This window comes from Dendropsophus ebraccatus, chromosome 13 (assembly GCF_027789765.1).
Source record: "Dendropsophus ebraccatus isolate aDenEbr1 chromosome 13, aDenEbr1.pat, whole genome shotgun sequence".
Classification (NCBI taxonomy): Eukaryota; Metazoa; Chordata; class Amphibia; order Anura; family Hylidae; genus Dendropsophus; species Dendropsophus ebraccatus.
Window position 1 is genome coordinate 16,258,850 of NC_091466.1, and position 25,787 is coordinate 16,284,636.

General features: G+C 43.2%; 1 protein-coding gene across 1 annotated transcript in view; it reads right to left on the reverse strand.

Moving 5' to 3' along the window:
• Positions 1 to 11,411: 11,411 nt before the first annotated feature.
• The window catches only part of PAK6 (p21 (RAC1) activated kinase 6), a 32,146-nt gene continuing 17,770 nt past the window's right edge, over positions 11,412 to 25,787 (reverse strand). Inside the window, exons 4-9 of the mRNA XM_069950339.1 lie at positions 23,682 to 24,146; positions 21,767 to 21,900; positions 18,890 to 19,016; positions 17,023 to 17,148; positions 15,305 to 15,439; positions 11,412 to 12,514 (exon numbers count right to left, since the gene is read on the reverse strand). Of these exons, the coding sequence (XP_069806440.1) occupies positions 12,347 to 12,514; positions 15,305 to 15,439; positions 17,023 to 17,148; positions 18,890 to 19,016; positions 21,767 to 21,900; positions 23,682 to 24,146 (1,155 nt within the window). The 3' untranslated portion in view covers positions 11,412 to 12,346. The remainder of the gene's footprint in view (positions 12,515 to 15,304; positions 15,440 to 17,022; positions 17,149 to 18,889; positions 19,017 to 21,766; positions 21,901 to 23,681; positions 24,147 to 25,787) is intronic.

Consider the following 25,787-nt stretch of genomic DNA (forward strand, 5'->3'; position numbering starts at 1 on the left):
CAGGCGGTTTTAAGAAACTTTGTAATTGGGTTTATTAGCCGAAAAATGCATTTTTATCATGGAAAAGCAGTTTGAAGCTCTCCCCCCTGTCTTCAGGGTTCTCTTATGGAGAACCCCCCCCCCCAGTCAATCCTCCCAAACCACCCACATTATAATCCGCTACTGCCCCTCCCCCCCCACGCTGTCCCCAATAAACACTGCCTGCCTCCCCTCCCTGCTGGCCCCAATAAACATAATGTTTGCTACCCCCAGTAAGCATTGTCCACCCCACCTCCACTGCCCCCAATAAGCATATTGCCACTTGTTCACCCACTGTTGCCCCCAATAAACATATTGCTACCTGGTTTCCTGCTGTTGCCCCCCCCCCCCCCCCCCCAGAGAGGTCCCAGCAGCACAGAGGATGTCAGGAGAGGAGGGTGCTGATCTATAGGGGAGGTCACAGCAGCACAGAGGATGTCAGGAAAGGAGGTCACTGATCTTATAGCTGAGGTTGCAGGGTCCCAGCAGCACAGAGGATGTCAGGAGAGGAGGGTGCTGATCTAATAGGGGAGGTCACAGCAGCACAGAGGATGTCAGGAGAGAAGGGTGCTAATTCTATAGGAGAGGTCCCAGCATCACAGAGGATGTCAGGAGAAGAGGGTGCTGATCTATAGGGGAGGTCACAGCAGCACAGAGGATGTCAGGAGAGGAGGGTGCTGATCTTAGGGGAAGTCGCAGAGTCCCAGCAGCACAGAGGATGTAAGGAGAGGAGGGTGCTGATCTATAGGGGAGGTCATAGCAGCACAGAGGATGTCAGCTGGCCCCCTCTTCCCTATTACCCCCTTATAGATGGTCCCCCTCTTCCCCCCTTATAGATGGTCCCCCTCTTCCCTATTTCCCCCTTATAGATGGTCCCCCTCTTTTCTATTCCCCCCTTATAGATGGTCCCCCTCTTCCCTCTGCCCCCCTTATAGATGGACCCCTCTTCCCTCTGTCCCCCTTATAGATGGACCCCTCTTCCCTCTGCCCCCACTTATAGATGGTCCCCCTATTCCCCCCTTATAGATGGTCCCCTCTGCCCCCCTTATAAATGGTCCCCCTCTTCCCTCTGCCCCCCCTTATAGATGGTCCCCCTCTTCCCTATTCCCCCCTTATAGATAGTGCCCCTCTTCCCTATTCCCCCCTTATAGATAGTGCCCCTCTTCCCTCTGCCCCCCCCCTTATAGATGGTCCCCCTCTGCCCCCCGCTTATAGATGATCCCCCTCTTCCCTCTGCCCCCCGCTTATAGATGGTCCCCCTCTTCCCTCTGCCCCCCCTTATAGATGGTTCCCCTCTGCCCCCCCCCCCCCCCCCGTGCAGATAACACACAAAAAACACAACACAACTCACCTGCCGTCTGTTCCCCCGTCGAGCCTCACGCCTCCTGGTCTGTCCCAGGCTGACGTGCGGCTGCCGGGGGTGTCCCGTCCTACCCCCAGCAGGGCGTGCATCAGAGAGCTCCCCACGCGCCAGAAGTCACAGCCACAGGCGCACAGGGAGCTCTCTGATGCGCGCGCTGCCGGGGATAGGACGGGACACCCCGGCAGCTGCGGCAGTGCAGTGGCGGATTATAATGTGGGCGGCGTGGCATGGGCAAAACCCCCCCCCCCCCCGGAGCCTCGAGCGGCCGCCCAAACTGCCCATATTATAATCTGCCACTGGAGATGAGGCACCAAAACAGGACAAGAAAGAGTTAATTTACAGCTACATCACTGGGCTATCTCCTCTGAAGTCAGCACTAACCTCTGAATACCGGCTTTCACACAGGTCCCGCTGTGTAATCCTTTGTTCTCTGCTCTCTGCCGCCGACTAATCTCCCTCCTCCCCCTCCCCTCTCCATAGGTTACACAGGTTACTGATGTAAAAGAGTTAAGATTTCCTGATAATGAGCAGTGAATGAGAGAGAGGAGGGAGGAGGCGGAACCCGGGGAAAGGCTTTTTAAATGCAGATAATGGCATATTTGCCTAATACTATATATTTTTTTTTTTTAAAGGCGGAATTCCTGCTAATCGTTTTCTCTTTCAAATCAACAGGAATCATAAAGTTATATAGATTTGTAATTTACTGCTATTTAAATGTCTCAAGTCTTTCAGTACTCATCAGCTGCTGTATGTCCTGCAGGAAACGGTGTATTCTTCCCAGTCTGACACAGTGCTCTCTGCTGCCACCTGGACATGGACAGAGGTGGCAGCAGAGAGCACTGTGTCAGACTAGAAAGAATACACCACTTCCTGTGGGACATACAGCAGCTGATAGGTATTGGAAGACTTGAGATTTTTTTTTTTTATATAGGAGCAAATTATAAGAACTATATAATTTTCTGACCCCAGATGATTTAAAAGAAAAAGAAAATTAGCTGGAGTTTCCCTTTAATTAAAAAAAAAAAAATCTTTGTAAACCCAATTAGCACAAGTAAAATGAGTAATTCATCTGCCAATGTACAGAGGACAATCAATAAAGTGGATGGCGGGTGGGACACTGGCCACATGGCAATGTAAGCGACGTCCTGCAACGTCCTGGTTCCAGCTGCGAGCTCTCAAACATCAGCGGAATGCAGATAAATATCCTAATCTCTGGGAGACTTCCTGCCATATTGCCGGGATGGGATCGAAATAATTCCTCAAGACAAATGTCTTCTGGGGAAGATCTTCATCCAAGTAGAGATCTCTCACAGGAAAGGAGGGAACTGGCCGCAGCCTCCATGTAAACACAGCGATCACAAAGAGCAGACCATGTCAGACCATCAACGCTTTTATTACAACAGGTTTGTGGAAAGTGCTTGGTGTCTGGACATACATGTTACATCGGATAGCAGCAGCACAGCAGACTTTTCCCTTCTACTCTCCGGGAGCAGACGGCTGGATACCTGGTCTACAATAAGACCATCTTGACTCATTTAAAGGGGTACTCCAGTGAAAATCTTTTTCTTTCAAATCAACTGGTTTCAGAAAGTTATATAAATTTGTTGTTTACTTCTCTTAAAAAAAATCGCAAGTCTTACAGTACTTATCAGCTGCTGTATGTTCTGAAGGAAGTGGTGTTTTCTTTCGTCTGACACAGTGCTCTCTGCTGCCACCTCTGTCCATGTCAGGAACTGTCCAGAGCAGCAGCAAATCCCCATAGAAAACTTCTGCTCTGTCTGGGCTTTTTTTTTCTTTTTTAATTCTGTATTTTTAGGTTTATTTTTTTAGACCATGTCTGGGCTTTTTTTCCTTTTTTTAATTCTGTATTTAATAAAAAAAAAAACAATACAGAATTAAAAAAGAAAAAAAAAGCCCAGACATGGTCTAAAAAAATAAACATAAAAATACAGAATTAAAAAAGAAAAAAAGCCCAGACATGGTCTAAAAAAATAAACATAAAAATACAGAATTAAAAAAAGAAAAAAAGCCCAGACATGGTCTTTAAAAAAAATAAATAATAATAATACAGAATTAAAAAAGAAAAAACTTCTGCTCTGGACAGTTCCTGACATGGACAGAGGTGGCAGCAGAGAGCAGAGTGTCAGACTGGAAAGAATACACCACTTCCTGCAGGACATACAGCAGCTGATAAATATTGGAAGACTTGAGATTTTTAAATAGTCGTAAATTACAAATCTATATAATTTTGTGAAAAATTATATACCCCTTTAAAGAGGTTATCCAGTGCTACAAAAACATGGCCACTTTTCCCCCCTCTCTTGTCTCCAGTTGAGGTGCGGTTTGCAATTAAAGTGAATGTACCATCAGGCCTGGGCTGAAGCACTGGAATCGGGCCAACCCACCCCCAGTGGGAGGAGACCCCTGCCCCTCTAATGGTCCTTTTACACGGAGTGATAATTCGCCCAATCACACGATTAACGATTTTGAATGAACAATGTTTTTTTTATAACGATTTAGATGGAACGATATATTGTACGGAAAAATCGTTTTGCGATCGTTTAAGCCTCTCTCACACATAGGTGAAATCGTTGAAAGACTGTTTACACGGAACGATCTGTGAATTTTTTTGCGAACGGCCAACGATAATTTGAAAACATGTTGAAAGATCAAAATGAACGATTTTTCGCTCGTCGTTTGATCGTTCGCCGCGTTTACACGTACGATTATCGTTCGAATTCGACCGTTATCGCGCAAAAACGAACGATCAATCGTTCCGTGTAAAAGGACCATTAGATGCAGCTCCGTTGATTCTAATCGATTTCCTCCCATTGGGGGTGGGTCGGCCCACCTCCAGTGCTTCAGCCCAGGCCTGATGGTACATTCACTTTAAGCTCCATTTACTTCAATGGAACCTAGTTTCAAAACCCCACCCAATCTGGAGACAATAGTAGTGCAAAAGTGGCCATGTTTTTGTAGAGCTGGATAACCCTTTTAAGGCTAAAAAACTAGTAGATTTGGCACAAATGGGGCCTAATTTTGACTTCTGATAAATATACAAGGTGTTCTGTATTTTTATTAAATAAATCCTTCTCAGGTATGAGTACATGAATTCTGATCTCCAGAAGGTGGACCTGTACTCCCATCAGACTATAGCAGCAGTACTGTGATTCACTCTCTATAGAGCACACTATACTCAGCCAGCTCCAGCAGTTTGCATGGAGTGGTGGGGGTATGCCCACGTGACCTCCTCCGGGCCCCCCCGATCAGTCAATTATCCCCAATCCTGACGATTGGACATAACTTTGGATGGCGGGACAACTCTTAGCTGCAGGAGCAATTGTGTATTTACTAGGGATGAGTGTGACTCGAGCATGCCTAACGCCTATGGCTGTATCCATGTATTCCCAGCCTCCTTAGGGCTGCATCCAACTGCTTTAGTACCAGTAATCAAATGCAGAACTCTCGGGTTGAACCCACGCATGGTTGATGTTGGCTCATCTCTACTCTGGTCAGGAATGGTTTAGAGGGGAACTCTGGCAAAATGTTTTTTTTTTGTGTGTTTCAAATCAACTGGTGGCAGAAAGTTATACTATGATTTATAATTTACCGCTATTTAAAAATCTTAAATGTTCCAGGACTTATTAGCTGCTGTATCCTTTCCAGTCTGACACACTGCTCTCACAGTAGCTGCTCTGGACAGTTCCTGACATGGACAGAGGTGGCAGCAGAGAGCACTGTGTCAGACTGGAAAGAATACACCACATCCTGCAGGACATACAGCAGCTGATAAGTACTGGAAGACTTGAGATTTATAAATAGAAGCAATTACAAATCTATATAAAACTTCCAGACACCATTCGATTTGAAAGATTTTTTTTTTCTTTTGGAGTACCCTATAAAAGGGACAAGACAAAGAAATGGAGGTATTGTCTTACAAGGCGTAAAGGGTGTGCTGCTTACGTCTTGGCGGCAGACACCACAGGGCACATGCAGAGGTTAAGACATATATATGGGTAAGCCTATATATGATTAGTTCAATGTTATGGCTCATTATATACAACATGGGGTAACACAGGTCTCAGAATCACCATCTCAGATTAAGATGGTTGACACACCTAATAAAAAAAAAAAGAAATAGTCCCTATATTTATATAGCGCCAACTTATTCCACAGCGCTGTACATCACTCAGATCAGTCCCTGTTCACATTCTAAATTCCAAACTCACCTATCTGTATGTTTTGGAGTGTGAGAGGACACTGGAGTAACCGGAGAAAACCCACACAGTCATGGGGAGAAGACACCTTCAAGACTGCTTCATGCTAAGCGACTCCCAGTACAGTGCAAAACAGATCCCACAATCCCTAGGCCATAGAGCCTTTCGCTTTCAGAGTAACTACTAGCACTGGCATTTCATACACTCTACCCCTTAGAGTCGCTCTTGTTTGTCAGGAGGGGTCCAATGTTGATTAAAGGGGTTCTCTTTTCAGTCTGACACAGTGCTCTCTGCTGCCACCTCTGTCCAAGACAGGAACTATCCAGAGCAGGAGAGGTTTTCTATGGGGATTTGCTGCTGCTCTGGACAGTTCCTGACATGGACAGAGGTGGCAGCAGAGAGCACTGTGTCAGACAGGAAAGAATACACCATTTCCTGCATCTGATAAGTTTTGAAGACTTGAGATTTTTAAGTAGTATTAAATAACAAATTTCTATAACTTTCTGACACCAGTTGATCTGAAAGTAAAAAAAACAAACATTTAGCTAAAGTACCCCTTTAAAGCCCACTCTTAAAGGAAATAATTTATTGTTTAAGGGTGTGTTCACACGTACAGGATCTGCACTTGAGAATACATGAAATGATTAGTCAGTGTCCATGGATATATTTCCATAAGAGACGTGGATTTATAAAAATCAAATCGAAATAAATCAATACCACAATGACCAAATGCAGCTAAAAATTTACTTAATATATTAGAAATCTAACAACATATGATGAAAAATATTAAAAAAATGTTAAATATAAATGGAAAAGATTTAAAAGATTTAATCTCGAATCACTGTGCCGGATATCTATCATTCCACAGCGGAGATTACGATTACTGGGCTCATATTTTTTACTTTTTAATCATCTTTTATTTTTTATTTTTTCATCTACATTAAATCTTTTCCATTTATAGTTAACATTTTTTTTTATATTTTTCATCATATGTTGTTAGATTTCTAATCTATTAAGTACATTTTTAGCTGCATTTGGTCATTGTGGTATTGATTTTATTTCGATTTGATTTTTATAAATCCACGTCTCTTATGGAAATATATCCATGGACACTGACTAAACTATATTAAATGTTTCATTATTACCTAGATCCATTTTTATATATACATGGTCTATATCATCACAATTTAGATCCATTCTACATCATTTTTCATATATCATTTTACCCTCTTCTAGAGAGCCTACTACTTCTTCCTATTTTACTCTCTACATTATAGACTACATCCTGAAATCTTGCAGTTTTCATTCTCACCACTAGGTTTAAAACTAAGCTGAGACTTCCTGCTCTGTTTGTGGTGATAGGGAGGAAGCTGCTGGAAAGTGATCTGTGCAGCATTACAATAGATGGAGGAGACAATAGATGAAGCTCACAACTCAGCCTCCCCCTCCCTTTGGAATCTTTAAAGATTTACAGAGTACACTCAGTAATCTTCCCCATTCATGTCATTGAAACATGTAATATTCATTGTTGTCCATGTCCTACCCTACACCTTCCTGCACACTGGGGAAATCATGATTCGCTCTGAAAGTCTTACCCGACATCAACCCCATTAGTTGTTACATACATTGCTCCAACATGCAGAGAACTACTCTCAGCATTTATATACTACCTCACTACCACAGGCAACTTGGCCTCTAATGCAAGTAACATCCTGTTGTTACCCTTAGGCTTCTCACTAGTTTAGTGGCTGGGTCTACAGATAGAGAAAAAGTAAGGAAACTCTTTGGAATTCTATGGATTTCTGCATTCATATCTAACATTATTATTATTATTATATGAATGATACCTGATAACATGTAGTCAGATGTTTATGTGACTACACATAGTTGCAGTTATAGACAAACACCCAGCTAACCCAATCTTTTATTAGGTAAATGTCCACTGTGCAGGGAGAAAGAGTAAGGGCCCTATAACACGGGACAATTATCGGGTGATAATCGTTATAGCGTTCAAATTTAAACGATAATCGTTCTGTGTAATTGCAGGCAACGATCGAAAAATCGTTCGTATGTCGTTGATCGTTGATTTAGATCTGAACCTAAAATGATCGTTAAATGTTCGCTGTAATTCCACGTTCTTTCAAGTACCACATTTTTTTCACTAATCGTTCAGTGTAATAGCACATTGCCCATTGTTTTCCTGAGATCAGAAGGAATAAACGGTCGCAATAACGATCGTATCTAACGATTATCGTTCTGCGTAATATGGTGAACGATTTCAGGTTAACGATAAACAATCTCGTTTGCGATCGTTTATCATTAGTCGTTAATCGTTAAAAATCGCTCCGTGTAATGGTGCGTTTACACGTAACGATTATCGTACGAATTTGCTCGATAACGATCGAATTTGAACGATAATCGTACGTGTAAACGCAGCGAATGATCATACGATGAACGATACATCGCGCATTTTGATCTTTCAACATGTTATCAAATCGTCCTTCGTCGTTCGCAAAAAATTCGCAAATCGTTCCGTGTGAACAGTCGTTTGCCGATTTAACCAATGTGTGAGATAGGCTTAAGCGTTCGCAAAACGATCGCACAACGAATTTTCCGTACGATATATCGTACCGTCTAAACGCTGCTCGTTATGAAAAAAGAATTGTTACTCCTACATCGTTAATCGTACGATTGGGCCAATTATCGTTACGTGTAAACGCACCATAATAGGACCCTAAGGGCCCTATTACACAGGACGATTATCGTGTGAAAAATCGCTAAATAGTTTGAATTTAAACAATAATCGTTCTATGTAATTGCAGGCAACGATCGAAAAATCGTTCGTATGATCGTTGATTTAGATCTGAACCTAAAATTATCGTTAATCGTTCGCTAATCATTCGTTAATTGTTCGCTGTAATTCCACGTTCGTTCTCTCAAGTTCCACATTTGTTCACTAATCGTTCAGTGTAATTGCACATTGCTCATTGTTTTTCTGGGATCAGAAGGAATAAACGATCATAGTAACGATCGCAATAACGATCACAGTAACGATCGGAACTAACGATTATCGTTCTGCGTAATACGGTGAACGATTTCAGGTTAACAATAAATAGGACCCCTAAGGGTCCTATTACACGGAGTGATGTTTAACGATTAACGATGGCAAACGAGAGTGTTTATCATTAACCTGAAATCGTTCACCATATTACACAGAACGATGGTCGTTAGATACGATCATTATTACGATCGTTATTGCAATCGTTTACTCCTTCTGATCTCAGGAAAACAATGGGCAATGTGCTATTACACTGAACGATTAGTGAAAAAATGCGGAACCATAGCGAATGAATGTGGAATTACAGCGAGCGATTAACGATAATTTTAGGTTCAGATCTAAATCAACGATCTGCGAACGATTTTTCGATCGTTTCCTGCAATTACACAAAACAATTATCGTTTAAATTCGAACGATATGACGATTTTTCATACGATAATCGTCCCCTGTAATAGGGCACTTAGTGGACATTTGAATAACCTGTAGATCCCCCTTCACATATGAATGTTACCCAACATCTCTTGAGCGTGAGGTCATGGACTTCTGCATTTACGTTCTCATGTACCTTGGGTTCTCTTGGCCTTTTCAGGATTACCCATTGTTGTGTTCTTAGAGAGCAGCTCTAACAGTTTGTCTCTCTTTAGCAATGCTTTTGCCCTTTCCAGCTTTTGGGTGCCCTCACATCGTTTTGTTTTTAACGCCAGCTAAAAATGCCAATATGTTATTTTCACAAAATTTGCAAAATTTTTTCTGCCATTCTTTCTAGCTTTATGACTTTATGTGTGAATAATCTTTTTTGTGGTTTAGGCTTTTTTGTGTATTGAACTTTTTTTTGTCATCACATGACCTAGCTGCTGGACCTCAAAAAGTGACTCTTCTGGTTGGTCAGGTGACATCTTGGTGAGACGGCTATCGGAAACTACTGATCTCTCTTTGTGTAGGGTGGAGGAGAGCTATCTGGCATACTTTGGCGTTTTCCGCAGTGTGCAGTATGGACCAACGTAAACAGTACAAGAGGCCGAGCGTTGTAGCCTCCTCAATAACTGATCACCGGGGGTGCCAAGAGTTGGACCACCAGTAATCTAATGTTGATGACCTATTCTAAGGATAGGCCTTAAAGAGTCGCTGTTTGTTTGTTTGTTTTTTTTGCAGAAATCAATAGTCCAGACGATTTTAAGAAACTTTGTAATTGGGTTTATTAGCCAAATATGCCATTATCTGCATTTAAAAAGCCTTTTCCCAGGTCCCCCCCCCCCTCCTTCCTCTTTTCCATCCACTGCAAAAAAAATCAGGAAATTGTGACTTGTTGCATCAGACATAACCCTGTCTGTTCTAGGGAGAGGGGAGGAGGGAGTTAGCAGATAACAGAGGATTACACAACATGGAGCTGTAATCAGAGCTCAGAGAGGTCAGTGGTGACTGTCAGAGGAGATAAAGGGTGAGGTATTTGTAGATTAACTCTTTGTTGTCCTGTTTTGGTCTTTTATTTAGCTCTCTCCATAGGAGAACAATGAAGACAGGGGGGAGAGCTTCAAACTGCTTTTTCATGATAAAAATGCATTTTTTCGGATAATAAACCCAATTACAAAGTTTCTTAAAATCACCTGGACTATTGATTTCTGCAAAAGAAAATTTCAAGACAGTGACACTTTAACTTATAATTACCTGAATGACCTCTAAACTACGGTAGTTTACTCCTGTAGCGTTACTATTATAAACAATTTCATATAATACATTGAAATGTTAAAAGTCATCTGCAACTCTATGTACATCACTCTATGGAAAGGAGAGAAGTTCCAGCCAACTTATTTAAGGGTAGCGGTGCAGCCATTGCTTGTGGACAAAACCTCCTCCACAGGCATACGATGGCCAATGGGTGCACAGTCTACTGTGTGACGTCATACTGCCACTGGCCATTGCATGTGGGTGGCGCTTTGTTCATATGTGGTAGATACGCTGTAAGACCATACCCTGAGGGTGAATCCAGATAGTTGCCAGGCTTGTGCAAACCTATCATAAAAACCAACGGCCTCTCTGGGGATTTTTCAGGGTCCACCATTATGCCTTATCAGGGTGACACATTATAAAAGGTGTTTGTAGATGCTTGTTGGTAGCCCTTTAAGAGTGTTGTCCAGGAACATTCATTGATGACCTATCCTTAGAACTGATTATCATTACCTGTTCATATGGGCGTGTGTGGCTTAGCCCCATTCATGAGAATAAAGTTGAGCTCAATCTGAGCCATAGCACCAGTGAAAGTTGTGTCACCGAGTCTGGAACAGTGACAGCCCCTTGGTTCATTTTACCAATTGGGGTCTCGGGGGCTGAATAGGTCATCAACTGATATTCCTGAAAAACCCCTTTAAATACCTCAAAGAAGCCGCGTCACAGAACAACAATGAGCAGTTTTCTTCTGAGCAAGGGGTTATCCACTATTAGAAACACATAGCGGTTTTATAAACAGCACCCCTATTGTCCGCAGATTGTGTGTGGTATTGCAGCTCATTTTCATTAAAGTGACAAGAGACGAGTTGTAATAACAAACACAACCTGAGGACAGGGGGTGGTGCTGTCTTTTTTTTGGATGTTTTTCTATTTCTGGATAACCCATTTCATCTCTACGGCCCAGAGAACAAAAGATCTACAGATGACCGACTCCTTCTACAAGCTTAGTCAGGAGGATTTTGCCCCATTATGGACCAATAGAGAGATGTCATAGAAGGAATTATCAAAATAGTTTGTAGCCACAGTGATATAAAAGCAGGTAAAATTCTATTTTAAAGCACACTTCCAAGTAAAAATCACATGGGTGTTCTGCAAACTAGGACACCACTAAAACCACGCCTAACTCTAAACCCTGACACATCGGAGACATGGATAAAAAAACCAAACATGGACGCACTCTGGACAGCTGCACGACAGGAGCAGACGTTAGTCAGAGACCTGCAAACTCTATATTAAACTGGTCACCTATCAGGTATCTCATAACATTGTGTCCCGTAATCGTCTTTACGTCATCTGTGTGCAACACACATAACCGCACCCGTGTTCCACTTCAGCACTGCTGAGCCAGCATTTGTCACCATACATCCTCCCGTTCATCCGCTTATCCTTTGTATCTGCTGTGCAAAATTTTTTTTTTTTTTTTTTGCATCTAAAATACCATTTTTTTTAATTTTTTTTTAAAATCCCTGTCTGATCAGACCGTATCCTGAAAACACTGCAATAAATGGGCTCATGATTGTCAATGTCTAGTCATTCAGCTCCCTCTGCTGGTAGTCTGAGGAATTGTCTCCAGTGCCACTACGGCCAGGTTTGTTTGTTTTTTTGGGTAAAAGTTGATAAGGTGCTTCTGTCGTAGTCCGTGTTACGATTTTTTTTTTTCCAGTGTAAAAAATAAATTATTTCCCCCACTTTGATGCTAGCGCCGCCAGCATTGGATTTGCTGTACTTTCCAGCAGTGAAATGGTTAACTACTGTAAACAATCACATTTTAACCCAGCTAAAAAAGGTGCCGGGAGGTCAGGAAAAAAGATGCAGCTTGAGTTGTTCAAGTCGATCCTTTGCTTTACCCCAACTGAGATCTCCTATACCTTGATCCTTGTATATGGAGGACTCTTCTGGGAGCATATAGGCAAGGTGGTATAGATACATGAACAGGTTTCCAAGTACGTAGGTTTTCCCCCAGGATTAGCAAGTAGAGTTCCTCTTTTGATATTGCTGGATCAGTGGAACCAAGCATTCCGGAAGGCCGGCCTGGAGAAGGAAAAAGTGGTCAAGAAGCTCCTGGGCTGTGGCTCTTTCCGCTGCTTCCCGAGTCAACATTCGGTCCAAGAAATCGCGCAGAATTGGGGATGCCTAGGAAAAAGGTGAAAACCCATTAGTAGGATATGTAAATGAGACTATATACTATATAGACTTTATACTATCCTTAGCTTTCTTTAGCCAATTGTGCATTTTTTCTGGTCTTTGGTAAGCTTTATATTGCTAGTCCCTATATTTGTTACTTATCTCTCTTTGTTCCCCTGATGAACTTATCGTCTCTCTGAGGGAAACCCGTTGGGACCATTGGTATCATGTGGGAATACATTTTGAGCATGGGTACCTCACTATGTGCTAGTTGTGGCCGTTATATCAGGATGAGATAGTAATAGCTAAGGGTCCTATTCCACAGAGCGATAAATTGGCCAAATCGGCCTGATTCGGGTGATTATCGCTCCGTGGAATGGAGACAATGATCAGCTGATGATCATGTCATCGGCTAATCGTTTATTTAGGTTCAAACCTAAAATCATCAAGTACCGACCACGCATCACTGTGTGGAATAGCGATGCGCGGTGGGCAACCGACGATTTCACAAGCCCAATGCTTTACCTAAGCATGTTGCAGGTCTTCTCCTGCGCTCCTTCTTCCTCCGGTCCAGTGCGCAGCAGCAGCTTTGGTGCGGCGTCTTAGCCGACAGACCGCTCAGCCAATCACTGGCCCGGTCCGCCGCAGCCAGTGATTAGCTGAGCGGCCTGTCAGCTCAGACAGGCTGCACCGAAGCTGCTGCTGCATGCAGGACCGGGAGGAAGAAGGAGCACAGGAGAAGATCAGCAACATGTTTAGGTAATGTATGGTGTTTAAACAAGGGCTGCAAGGACATCAGTAACGATGTCCCTGCAGCCCTCGCTAAACGATTATCGCACCATATTTACATTATTGATCAGTCCCCCATCGGCTTGTGGAATAGGACCCTAACTCCTTAGGGCTGCATCCAACTTCTTCAGCTACTGGTAATCAAATGCCACATGCCCGAGTGCAGACAAACCTGAGAGTGCTCAAGCTTCGCTTATGTCTAATAATAATGAGTTCACCAAATTCAGAAGGTTTGACCGATACTTCTCTCATCTGTATTTCCAACATAAGCCATTAGCACCTCCAGTTCTAAATAAATTCTGTATCTGCTCTTTCCTCAATCTTGAGACCACCTTCATCTGCAACATGCTCTCTTTTTGCACTCCCTCCTTCTTTCTTAATGCCACTGTTTTCTCTCTCTCATTAAATAGCTTCTGTTGTTTAAAAAGCTTTCTATATTATAACATTTTTTAAACATATCTTATCAGAAAAAAATGCCTCTTTCTCCACTATCAAACTCCCTTCCTAATCCTACTCATCATTGACTCCACTTTACAAGACAGACTAGTAGCTCGCTGAGGGATTATTATTTATTGATTCCAGGGAGCTGTACATATTATAAGGGGTGAACAGGATACAACATGTGTCAGACTGGAAAGAATAAACCACTTCCTGCAGGACATACAGCAGCTAATACTGGAAGACTGGAGATTTTTTATATAGAAGTTATTTACAAATCTGTATAACTTTCTGGCACCATTTTTTTTATTGGAGTACTCATTTAATGCATGTACCCTAAAACGGTTTAAAAAAAAAAACTGCAACTCAACCCTCAAAAAACAAGCCCTAATACAGTTCCAGAAACGGAAACTATAAAAATTAGGACAATGCTAAGAACTAGTAAGACATAACTATACTTACACTGCCCCGTGTAATACAGGTAACACATCACTTTTCAGCCCATTATATGGTAGAATAAGCAAACATTATTAATAAATACAACTTGTCCTGCAAAAAACAAACCCTTGTACAGAAAAGGGGAAATATTAAGGATGTAAGTAATAAAAATGGAAGGGTTAAAAAGATTCCCCCCAGGCAAGAGGGCTGGGGTGTAACTATAATCCCTATAGTCACACCCTGAGTAAAACCGCCAAGATCCTTTTTATACCTCCCATAGACTATAATGCAGAGGGAGAGCCGGCTCACATGTATTTTGGTCACTACCAAAAGATTTTGTTTTCAATTCTGGAATAGGCTAAGCATACTGACCGAATAACTACGTGTGAGCCCGGCCTAACCTTGAACGTCCCAAACTATGGAACAGCGGCCGGACTTTTCTATCACATCAAACACCAAGTAGAAAAGAGTTGTTGGGGTTTTTTTTCACTTAAAATATAGTTTTGCTTTGCCATTTTAGGCCCCGCTCTCTGCATAAGCTGGGGTTTATATTTATAATAAGTCGAACGTTATGGATTTCATGGTGCCAGAAACTGCGAGAGATTTGTAATTTCCTTTTATTAAAAAAAAATTCTTAAGTCTTCCAGTACTTATCAGCTGCTGTATGTCCCACAGGAAGTGGTGTATTCTTTCCAGTCTAGACAGCAGGAAAGGTTTTCTATGGGGATTTGCTACTGCTCTGGACAGTTCCTGACATGGACAGAGGTGGCAGCAGAGAGCACTGTGTCAGACTGGAAAGAATACACCACTTCCTGCAGGACATACAGCAGCTGATAAGTACTGGGAGACAACATTTTTTTATAGAAGTAAATTACAAATTTCTGGCACTTTGATTTGAAAGATTTTTTTCTTATCAACAGCAATATAAATGATTTGTTTTCACATAATGTTCGATGGCCACAGGCCCAAACCACAACTTCCCGTTCGCTGCCGTCATGCCATTGTTAGCGTTGCCAGATCACAATGAGCGATTTAATTTATACCTCACTAAGTGAAAGATCCAGGAAATTATTCATTGTGAACATTGTGAAGGTGTTTGTACGGTCTTATGTGTAAGCTGTGGCGGTGACTCACCTTGTGAGAGTTCCTCAGCTTAGGAGGAGGACTGTCTCGCAGTCTCTTCATGGCCTGCACAGGAGAGTCACTGAAGTAGGGAGGTTCCCCATCCACCATTTCAATCACCATAATCCCCAAAGACCAGATATCCACCTAGGGATTAATAAGGGATGACAGGACAAGGTGATGACTAGGAATCTACAGAGATGATGATGGACGGGAAGGTCATCGATAAACCTCACGGATACAAACCACAAGGCAAATGAAGGAACCACAAACTAAATGGCATCTAGAATCATTAAAGGGGTATTCCGGATATAAAAAATCAAATCAACTGGACTTTTATTTAAAATTTTCAACTCTCTTAGTACTTATCAGCTACTGTATGTTCTGCAGGTATTCTTTCTGCTCTCTGCTGCCACCTCTGTCCATGTCAGGAACTGTCCAGAGTAGTAGCAAATCTCCGTAGAAAACCTCTCCTGCTCTGGACAGTTCCTGACATGGACAGAGGTGGCAGCAGAGAGCAGAAAGACTACACCACTTCCTGCAGTACATACAGCAGCTGATAAGTACTGGTAGACTGGAGATTTTTAAATAGAAGTCATTTACAAATCTGAATAACTTTCTGAAACCGGGTGATTAGATTTTTTTTTTTTTACTGGAGTACCCCTTCAGGGTGCGTTCACACATACAGGATCCGCAGCAGATCTGCAGCAGATTTGATGCCGTGTTCAGTTATTTAGATGAAATCTGCTGTGGATCCGGTACGTGTGAACGTAACCTTAGGCTACAAACACACTTGCCGGATCCGCAGCGAGTATTTGCAGCGAGACTCGCTGCGGATCCCGGCCCTATTCTTTTAATAGCAGACAAAATCGCAGCAGAGATGTACATCCCTGCTGCAATTTTGTCTGCAGCCCGCCCCATTAACCCCCCGGCTGCCGGAGATTATACATTACCGGGTCCCCGCTCCTGCTTGCTTCGGGGCAGGAGCGGGGACCCGGTAATTTATAGCCTGGCCGCCCCCCTGCTGCCCCGATCGCCCCCTCACAGCACTGATTGCCCCCCACAGCCCCCGTCCGCACAATATCCCCCAGCCCGTCCGCACGATCCCCCACAGCCCCTGGCCACACGATCGCCCCCTGCAGCCCCCGGCCGCATGGCAGCCGGGGGGTTAATGGGGCGGGCTGCAGACAAAATCGCAGCAGGGATGTACATCTCTGCTGCGATTTTGTCTGCCATTGAAAGAACAGGGCCGGGATCCGCAGAGAGTCTCGCTGCAAATATGACTCGCTGCGGATCCGGCAAGTGTGTTTGTAGCCTGAGGGTATAAACACACACACCGTATACGCAGCGTATTTACTGCTGCGATACGCAGCAAATACGCAACAAATCTAAATAACTGAACACAGCATCAAATCTGCACCATCAAATCTGCTGCAGATCTGCTGCGTATCTGCTGCGTATACGGTGTGTGTTTGTACCCTGAATGAAAATTTCCCAATGAAGGAAAGGTCTGAACAGATAAACCATGCCATATGCTTAGAAGAATATCACATTGCTGCCCCCCCCCCACCACCAGGTATTCCGATAGACAGCCAATTAATTAAAATTTATAGTAGAGAATTCCAACATTTTTGTGTACATTTTTTTATATTATTATACAGATTGCTTTTGATTGATTCAGTTGTGATTTTACACTGTAACTTTTTTTTTATCACATGTTAGTGGTTTACCTCTGTGCCATATGCCGACCTCATGATGACCTCCGGTGCCATCCAGTATGGAGTACCCACTAAGGATTTCCTCTTTGGAACATCTTTGCTAATTTGAGCACAAAACCCAAAATCAGAGAGCTTTACCTAAAAAAGAAAGAAGGTCCGTAGGTTATATAGGTGATTTGCAGAAGGCCTCCATATCAACCAGCTGCAGGATAGAGGACTATGGCAGTCCATTGAGCACTGTGTTCTTGGTAAAGTCTTCTCCACTTCTCCATCCTCCACCACCCTCTTAATCGGCACTGTGTCTCCTTCCTCCAGCTTCTGCTCTCCTCCATTGCTGACCATGGGGCTTGGGAATTTTCTGGCTTCCAGACTCATGGACGGTCCAGTGCATGATAAATGCTGTTGACCTCAGACAACCTTTAAGGACTGTTACCACTCTGGTTTGTGTATCTGACCACGCCTAAACAAATGCTGTCTGTCCCGACCTTTGCCTGGCCGCCATTTACGATTGTATACTGTCTACCTTGACCCGTGCACTGAATGACGACTATGCTACCTGCTACCTTCTTACTGCAAGCTGGTGACTACTCTCTTAACCAAGGACTATGCCCCTTTATTTCTGATCACCTCGATCAAACATTACCTACCAAAGGTCATCTATGTCACTTACAAACCTATTATAAAGAATGGCCGCCACTTGTAACCAGGGTCTGTGGACACCGTATACCATTTACAACGTACTGTTATCTATCCTTTAGCCACCTGCAAATCCATTGAACTCTAGAGAGTAAAGTCCACTTTTCAGCAACGTCTCCATCAGCCCTTTATATGGAAGGGAAGTCCACTTAGTTGCTAATGTTACTTATTGCCATATGTGTGACACTTATTGCATCACATGCGTCAGATTTATAGCAGTAGCTTCTGCAACAGTTCGATTCCTCTGATCAATGGGAAGTTGAGGTCTCTATACACTTTATATTAAAAGTCGGAGACTCCACCAAGAGATGATGCAGGGTGTGATGGAAATTGACTGCCCAACCCCTTTGTCCTTGGAGACATAAGCCACCACCAGAGCAGTCTGAATGTGGCCTAACCTTCCCATAGAGAAATCAGAAACATTTGGCCGTGCTGTTTGTGGAGAGGACAGGAGAGATGGAGTATATCCAAGGGCAGATTGAATGTACCCTGGACCGTCCACCCCCTATAGCCAGCCAAAAGTAGATTGCCCCTGTGTAGTCCTAATATACTAGATGGCCTTCTATGCAGCCCCCTATAGTAAATGGCCTCTGGTGCAGCCCCTTATAGTAGGCGCACATACAATTGAGTAGTGTGCTCGCCTGGGAACCCGGGATGGTGCTGCAGTGCAACATGGTCCCCTGAGTGATGTGCTGCACTATAGTGCCACTTGGCACACTGTAAGATGATGTGGGTAGTTTGGATGGCCATAGAACCCCTATATTATAATCCGCCCCTTCTTATATCCCTGATATAACCCCTTTAGATCTGTGATTTGAGGAACTTTGAATGTGGCCTTTGCGAACGGTTGCTGTGTCTATAATGGAGAAGTCAGAAAATGCACTGACGGCTGCCTGACAGACTACGGGAGATAGATGAATGTAGCACGGTTGTGCTGAATGTCAGCTCAGCGTGCTATGTTTGCAGTTGACAATGATCTGCCACAATTGCAGACAATTATCTAGTGTTCTGTCAGACTTCATAGAACTAAATGGACTCTCTGCATCCTATTGGCGGAACCTGCTGCAGCTGACCAGTGCATGTCATGTCAGCAATGTTAAGTGGTGGTTGTGTCTGTGAAGCAGATCTATCATTAGTTACAGGTTATGTAAGGGTTGTCACTGCTCATAGTCCTGTCACTCACCCGACCATCCAGTGTCAGCAGTATGGAGTCACTCTTGATGTCTCTGTGGATCACGCCCTGGGAGTGCAGGTATACCAGAGCTTGCAGCACAGACTTGCAGACGGTAGCAATCTGCTCCTCATTCAGCCTAAATCAGAACAATACGGATTAACTCTTGTGAAGACAGATAAAACATTTAGCAGAAAGTCAAATTCTTTTCTGACGACTAATATTGGAAAGTTTCCAAGGACGACTCAAGCAATACTAGTTAGATTTCATCGGTTAGACTTTCCTTATAGTAATCCCCTATCGCTCTAAGTAGGGCTTCTGGGTGTAGTTAGGCTTTGATCACACCACAATCATGGTCTCTATTATATCAGAAACCATTATGTACCCATCAAACCAAAGGTGCCCAATAGATCCCATTGACCAATGTTTGAATCCATCCGGTTCCATTGTGGTGTCCGTCAGTCTGTCCAAATCTGATGGAACCACCAATGGAGCCTCTGATGGTAATGTAAAGGCAGCCTTACTTAGAGGTGCAGAGGGTGATGTACAATGTGTTTAAAGTAAAAAGTTTGGGCAATAAAAAAAATTTTAAGTTTGCAGTGGTGAATTATATAGGTATATGTTATGATACTCTAGGGAAAAAAAACAGACATGGTAGCACAGCCATATACTTATCACTGGTCATTTTGCTTTGCAGCACTAAAAATTCTACTTTATACCATGCTTACGTTAGTGACCCAAACGAATCAGGAACCTTGAAGCAGTGTGAGCTCATGGTAATAACACATACTGTATAGTGTAAGACTGGGTTCACACTACGTATATTTCAGTCAGTATTGTGGTCCTCATATTGCAACCAAAACCAGGAGTGGATTAAAAACAGAGAAAGGCTATGTTCACACAATGTTGAAATTGAGTGGATGGCCGCCATATAACGGTAAATAACGGCCATTATTTCAATATAACAGCCGTTGTTTTAAAATAACAGCAAATATTTGCCATTAAATGGCGGCCATCCACTCAATTTCAACATTGTGTGGACAGAGCCTTTCTGTGTTTTTAATCCACTCCTGGTTTTGGTTGCAATATGAGGACCACAATACTGACTGAAATATACGTAGTGTGAATGTAGCCTAAAGATGATGCAGCACTTATAAATGTTTTTTTTCCTTACATGCTCGTGGATACAAACAAAGGACACAGTAGGCTACGATCATCTCACGCTCCCACCGCGCTTCCTCTCGGCCCAGAGGAAGTGTGGTGAGAGCGTGAAACTATAGTGGTAGTGTATAGTGGTGAGAAGCAGATGGTCAGTCATAAGTTTATGGAGGTGCTACCTTCTCCCCATAGAAATATAGGCATATCTTGCTGTTATATTGTGCTTCTCTGTGTTGGTTCTGCTGGTTTTGAATAAAAATGTGAATTGAGCCTAAGGTTCAGAATATTTTTTTTCCAGGTGATGTATAAATGTGCCTCGTTAAGGATCTATTAACTTCCTATGGACAGGGGCCAGAATGAGGCCCCTTTCACACATCCGTTTATTCTGTACATGTATTTATGGGTTACAGATGTGTGTTATTGGGCAAAACAGGCAAAACATTTTATTAAAGTATTGTATAGCCCCTCAAAAGTTATACAACTCACCAATATACACTTATTATGGGAAATGCTTATAAAGTGCTTTTTTCGCTGCACTTACTACTGCATCAAGGCTTCACTTCCTGGATAACATGGTGATGTCACTTCCTGGATAACATGGTGGTGTCACTTCCTGGATAACATGGTGATGTCACTTCCTGGATAACATGGTGATGTCACAAGCCAACTCCCAGAGCTGTGCGGGCTGTGGCTGCTGGAGAGGATGATGGCAGGGGGACACTGAGGGATACAGGGCACTGGAGGGACACTGAACATCCCTCTGCCATCATCCTCTCCAGCAGTCACAGCCTGCACAGTTCTGGGGGTTGGGTCGTGACATCACCATGTTATCCAGGAAGTGACATCACCATGTTATCCAGGAAGTGACATCACTATGTCACTATGTTATCCAGGAAGTGAAGCCTTGATGCTGTAGTAAGTGCAGGGATAAAGCACTTTTTAAGCATTTCCCGTAATAAGTGTATGTTGGGGATTTGTATAACTTATGGGGGGCAATACAATACTTTTATAAACATTTTAGCTGGACTTCTCCTTTAAATGAAGAATGGACAAAAGGTTCAAGTTAAAGAGACCCTGTCAGTAGATTTAGGCTGTCCAATCTCTGTCCAACTAGTGACAGAGAAGCTGTGCAGAATCATGTATCACTTATATTGTTCTGTGCAGCTGATCCAGAGATCTCCTCCTGAATAACATGGACAATAAGTAGTCCTCTCCATTATGTCCATGAGCTCAATCGTCCTTCATATTCATTAGAAGCGGAAAACTCTACCTACCAGCTGCTGATTGGCAGTTATCTATCCATGCTGTGTATAGGCAGCTAACTGTCAATCAGCAGCTGGAGGGCGGGGGGAGGGGTGTGGCAAGAACCCTATTCTCCTGCATATTAGGAGAACAGCTGTACAGAATGATGTAAGTAATACACCGATCTGTTCAGCATTTCTGTCACTAGTTTATGCCGGCCCCATTTAAGGCACCATTAACTTATTGACACATTCCCTTTAAATTGTACCCTAACGCTTTACATATGACTCCCGATAGCCGGAGAAGATGGATGCAGCCCTAGGGATTCCTATGGCCTATTCCTGTATCCATGCTTTCAAGGATTCCCTAGGGCCGCATCCAACTTCTCCAGCCATTTGGGAATCAAATGCAGAGCGTTCAGGTTCACACGAGTTATGTCATTGGATTATAGGCATACTATAAGATTAGGTGATGGTAAGTTGCACATACCTGGTCTGTGATACAATATCAGTCAGGGCACCTCCTTGTACATACTCCATCATAACCCAGAGTTCTTCTCCCACCAGATAGCTCTTATACATCTCCACCACATTGGCATGCTGATAATCCCGCATGATAACAACCTACACGCCACACAGAGACAAGCTTGTGTCAACAATCACAGAAACCGCCCGCCAAATGAGTATAAAGGAAAATACAACTGCACTGACTGATGATTTAAGGAGAGTATATATAACATTAAACAAGTGAGTCAAACTAGAACAACATACAACAATGGAGTAAGAGGCACAGCTGCTGAAAGGCAATCTATGATTAATACATGGGATTTGCAGAGTAAACTGATCTATTCTCATACGCCCCATCCACCAAACAACACACGGACGCCACTACAAAAATTCAGTGACGTCCATTGCACCGCCATTGGTTTTCCTTTCTGTGGCCGAGCACACTCACCATGGATGACTATTGCGAGAGATTAGATCCCTCCATATACATGGACACTTGGCCAAGCAGAAAGAGGAGAAAGCCGCTGCCAGACTACTTTGGCAGTGGTTATCTCTTCAAGAACAAAGGAAGCGGGCATTTTATATATTGCTCAATACACTATGGATATACCGATACTATTCAGCATATAACACCGCTATATCAGTTACTACCTGTAACCTGGTGGGAGAGAGTCACAAGACCCTTTTTATAAGAGGATCATAGGGTGTCTGGCGGCTGATCAGTTGGATTCTGGCCGCATTTAATTCTTAAAGGGGTACTCCGGCTGAGATCCCTTCTTTCACAATCACCAGGGAGGGATGAAAACAATTTCTGTACATCCACTTATCGCCCTGGCCCCAGTGCTGCCGCCCACATCCAGCTACCCCGGTCCAGGTCTCTGGCCGCTTCCTGGTCTGAGATGGGGCTTGAGATGTCACGTCCCGCTTAGCCACTCGTCAGCAGAGACAGGACACCGCTACAGCTGTAAAATGGCTGAGCGGGCCTGCCCATGTCACGTCTCAGCGACTGGGGACCATAGCAGCTGCATGCATGCAGTAGCACTAATTGGGGTGGTAAGAAGACTCATTTGTTTTCACCCACCCCTCCTTGGTAGTTGAAAAGGAAGAGGTCCTGGCTGGAGCACCCCTTTAAGCAGCATCAGTAATGGGAAAATAAAGCGTTCTGCAGGGGCCTCACCAAACATAACTTCATGTTACTTTAAAGTAATCTGTCATCTTTTTATCATACTAAGAGCTGCCATCATAGGAAAATAGCTGATGGAGAGATAAATGATACATGGTTTCAAAAGTTCTAAAATTATGTTTAACTACTAAGCTGAAGTGTCATAAAGGCTGGGCTGAGCTGCAGCATGCATGTCATCTTCCTCCCAAACTCTTCCCTGCCCTGTACAAATAATGCACGGCTTTCTGCCTGAGCCTTGTACATCAATCATGCATGGTAGGAAGGAGGGATGGAGGGGGAGGTGTGCATGCTGCTGCTTAGCCAGGCTTCTATGACACTTGAACTTAGAAATAAATCATAATTTTAGAACTTTGAAATAAGCCATGAGCCAAGAGCCAGGTATCATTTGTTATTTCCCCCGTCAGCAACTCAGAGTTGACAGATTCCCTTTAAACAGATATATACGTTAATCACAAGCCAACAAACAACCAGCTCATCATGAGTCCTTCCTTTTCATATGATTTTATGCATTGAAGACCTTGTCCTCATTTCAGAGAGAATGAGGTATTCCATGGTTCCCAATGAAATTAAGTAGTATACTTCCATGTAGTCTAATAGAAGGGTATCCGAGGAGGTTGACCCTCTATTATACTCGCATCGCATCCCATAATAAGTTGTATAAACCAGACTGACAATCGATAAACCTTCACCATATATATGGGCCTGTAGTACTTACCTCATTAAACAGAAGTTCTCTCCTTTGTTGCTTTCTTAAGTCCATCATTTTTACCGCCACCTGGCGCCCACTATGCTTCTCCCGAGCAATACAGACAACCCCAGTTGATCCTTCCCCAATTTTCACATAGTCCTCTAAAAGCAGACGAGGATCTCCCTTATCCACCACCATGCGGAGCGCTGTCTTGAACTGCTCATGGGTCACCACTGTTGTGTCCTGGTTACCCAGCGGAAATTTGTTAAAAGAGTCCTGACATAAATGGAGGTTGGTGGAGCTGGTTTGAATGGGGCGGCTACGTGGAGAACCTGCAGGAGAGGGTCTGCATGGTCGGAGAGGAGATACTCGCTCTGATGGTGTCCCTGAAACAACCCTGCCGAAATCTGGGGATAAATGATCGGGTGGGAGAGAATTAGCTTTGGCCAAAATTCCTCTTGCAGATATCATGGGGCGATGATATTCCTCAATCTAGGAAGAAAACACAGAGACGTTCCTGTTAGAGAATTACAATCCTGACACATTATACCAACAATCACATACCGCCATATTTTCCATCAGAATTTTCCTTTATGTAATGCGGAACACACAAAGGCCCTTTGAGCAACAGACTCCCAATGAACCCTTAGAAAACACTGTCCCCATACAGCATGTTTACCTAGGTTATCATAGAGACCCTCTACCTTGTGCCTAGTGGGCACAAACCTCTACCAAGGTTGCCAATAGTGGTGGGTGCTTGCCCTGTACATATACACACAAAACAACATCCTCTTGGGCTGGATTTCAAATTAGGCTAAGAAAGTTAAAAAAACAGACAATATAAACACTGTAAAATTCCAGGAATTACATAGATCGTCACAGCTGCACTTTATCACAGACTTAAGTGAGCATTCTGTTCCTCTACCCAAGTGCCCCCTGAGGAAGCCTAGAGGTGAAACCTGCATTGGTGTCTTCATCTCCTGTGCAGCACCACCAGGGGCATTGTACCATCTTTTCTGACATGAGGGTCAGACATCAGAGCAAGAGGCAGGTTAGGCCAGCCAATCAGAGTGCAGGGATGCTTGCCCAATCGAGCTTGGCCACTGGTATCCTGGTGCTACGATTTAACATTCTGATCTATTATGTCTATGATATGGGTGTTCTGACCATCACTAGCATTTCCCTCTTGTGATTGCCTGGACTAACGACCCTTGGCTTATTTCTTCTGACCTCTTTTATTGGATTGTGATTTGGACCATACGTAATCTCCTTTTGTGACCCAGTTTGACCTATCACATAGTACTTGGGACTGCAATCCTGTTCTGACTCCTGGCCTGACTAGTCCATGTTAGAGATTGAGGACTATTTGGGGGTCAATGTGTAGGGCAGAACAGTGGACTGCGTTCAGCGCAGAGCTCACTGTTCCCCTATGGACATAAGAGATAAGATAAGATAAAGAATTCTTAATAGTCCCACCATGGTGAAATTCAGTGTGTTACAGCAGCATACAGTTACAGATAGTTACAGATATTACACATACAAAAAGCTAAAAAGGTAAAGTAAAAGCATTACGATTAGGGCCCTATTCCACCAGACGATTATCGTTCGCATAATCGTTAACGACTAGCGATCTCAAACGACCGCTATTGCGAAAGACCTGAAAACATTCACTCATTTCCATGGAATGATAATCGTTACTTATGATCGTATTTGTAATCGTTTTTTCTTCGCTATTGCGTTCGTATCTACTGCTAATGACCGATGTCTTATTCAATGCGAACGATTTGCAAACGTTTTGCGAACGAGCAACGATAAAAATAGGTCCAGGTCTTATAAAGCGATCCAACGATTTCTCGTTTGGTCGTTAATCGTTAACTGCATTTCAATCAAACGATTATCGTTTAGATTCGAACGATTTAGCGATAATCGGAACGATAATCGTCCGGTGGAATAGGGCCCTTAAAGTAGACAAAGTGAAGAAAAGGTAAAAAAAGATACAATAAAAACAGACTATTTTAGTTCTTTTTATGGAGTGATCTCTGCATGGGTCAGTGTTGGTTGTACAGCCTAAGCGCTGCAGGAAGGAAGGACTTCCGATATCGCTCCTTCTCGCACTTTGGGTGAATAAAACGG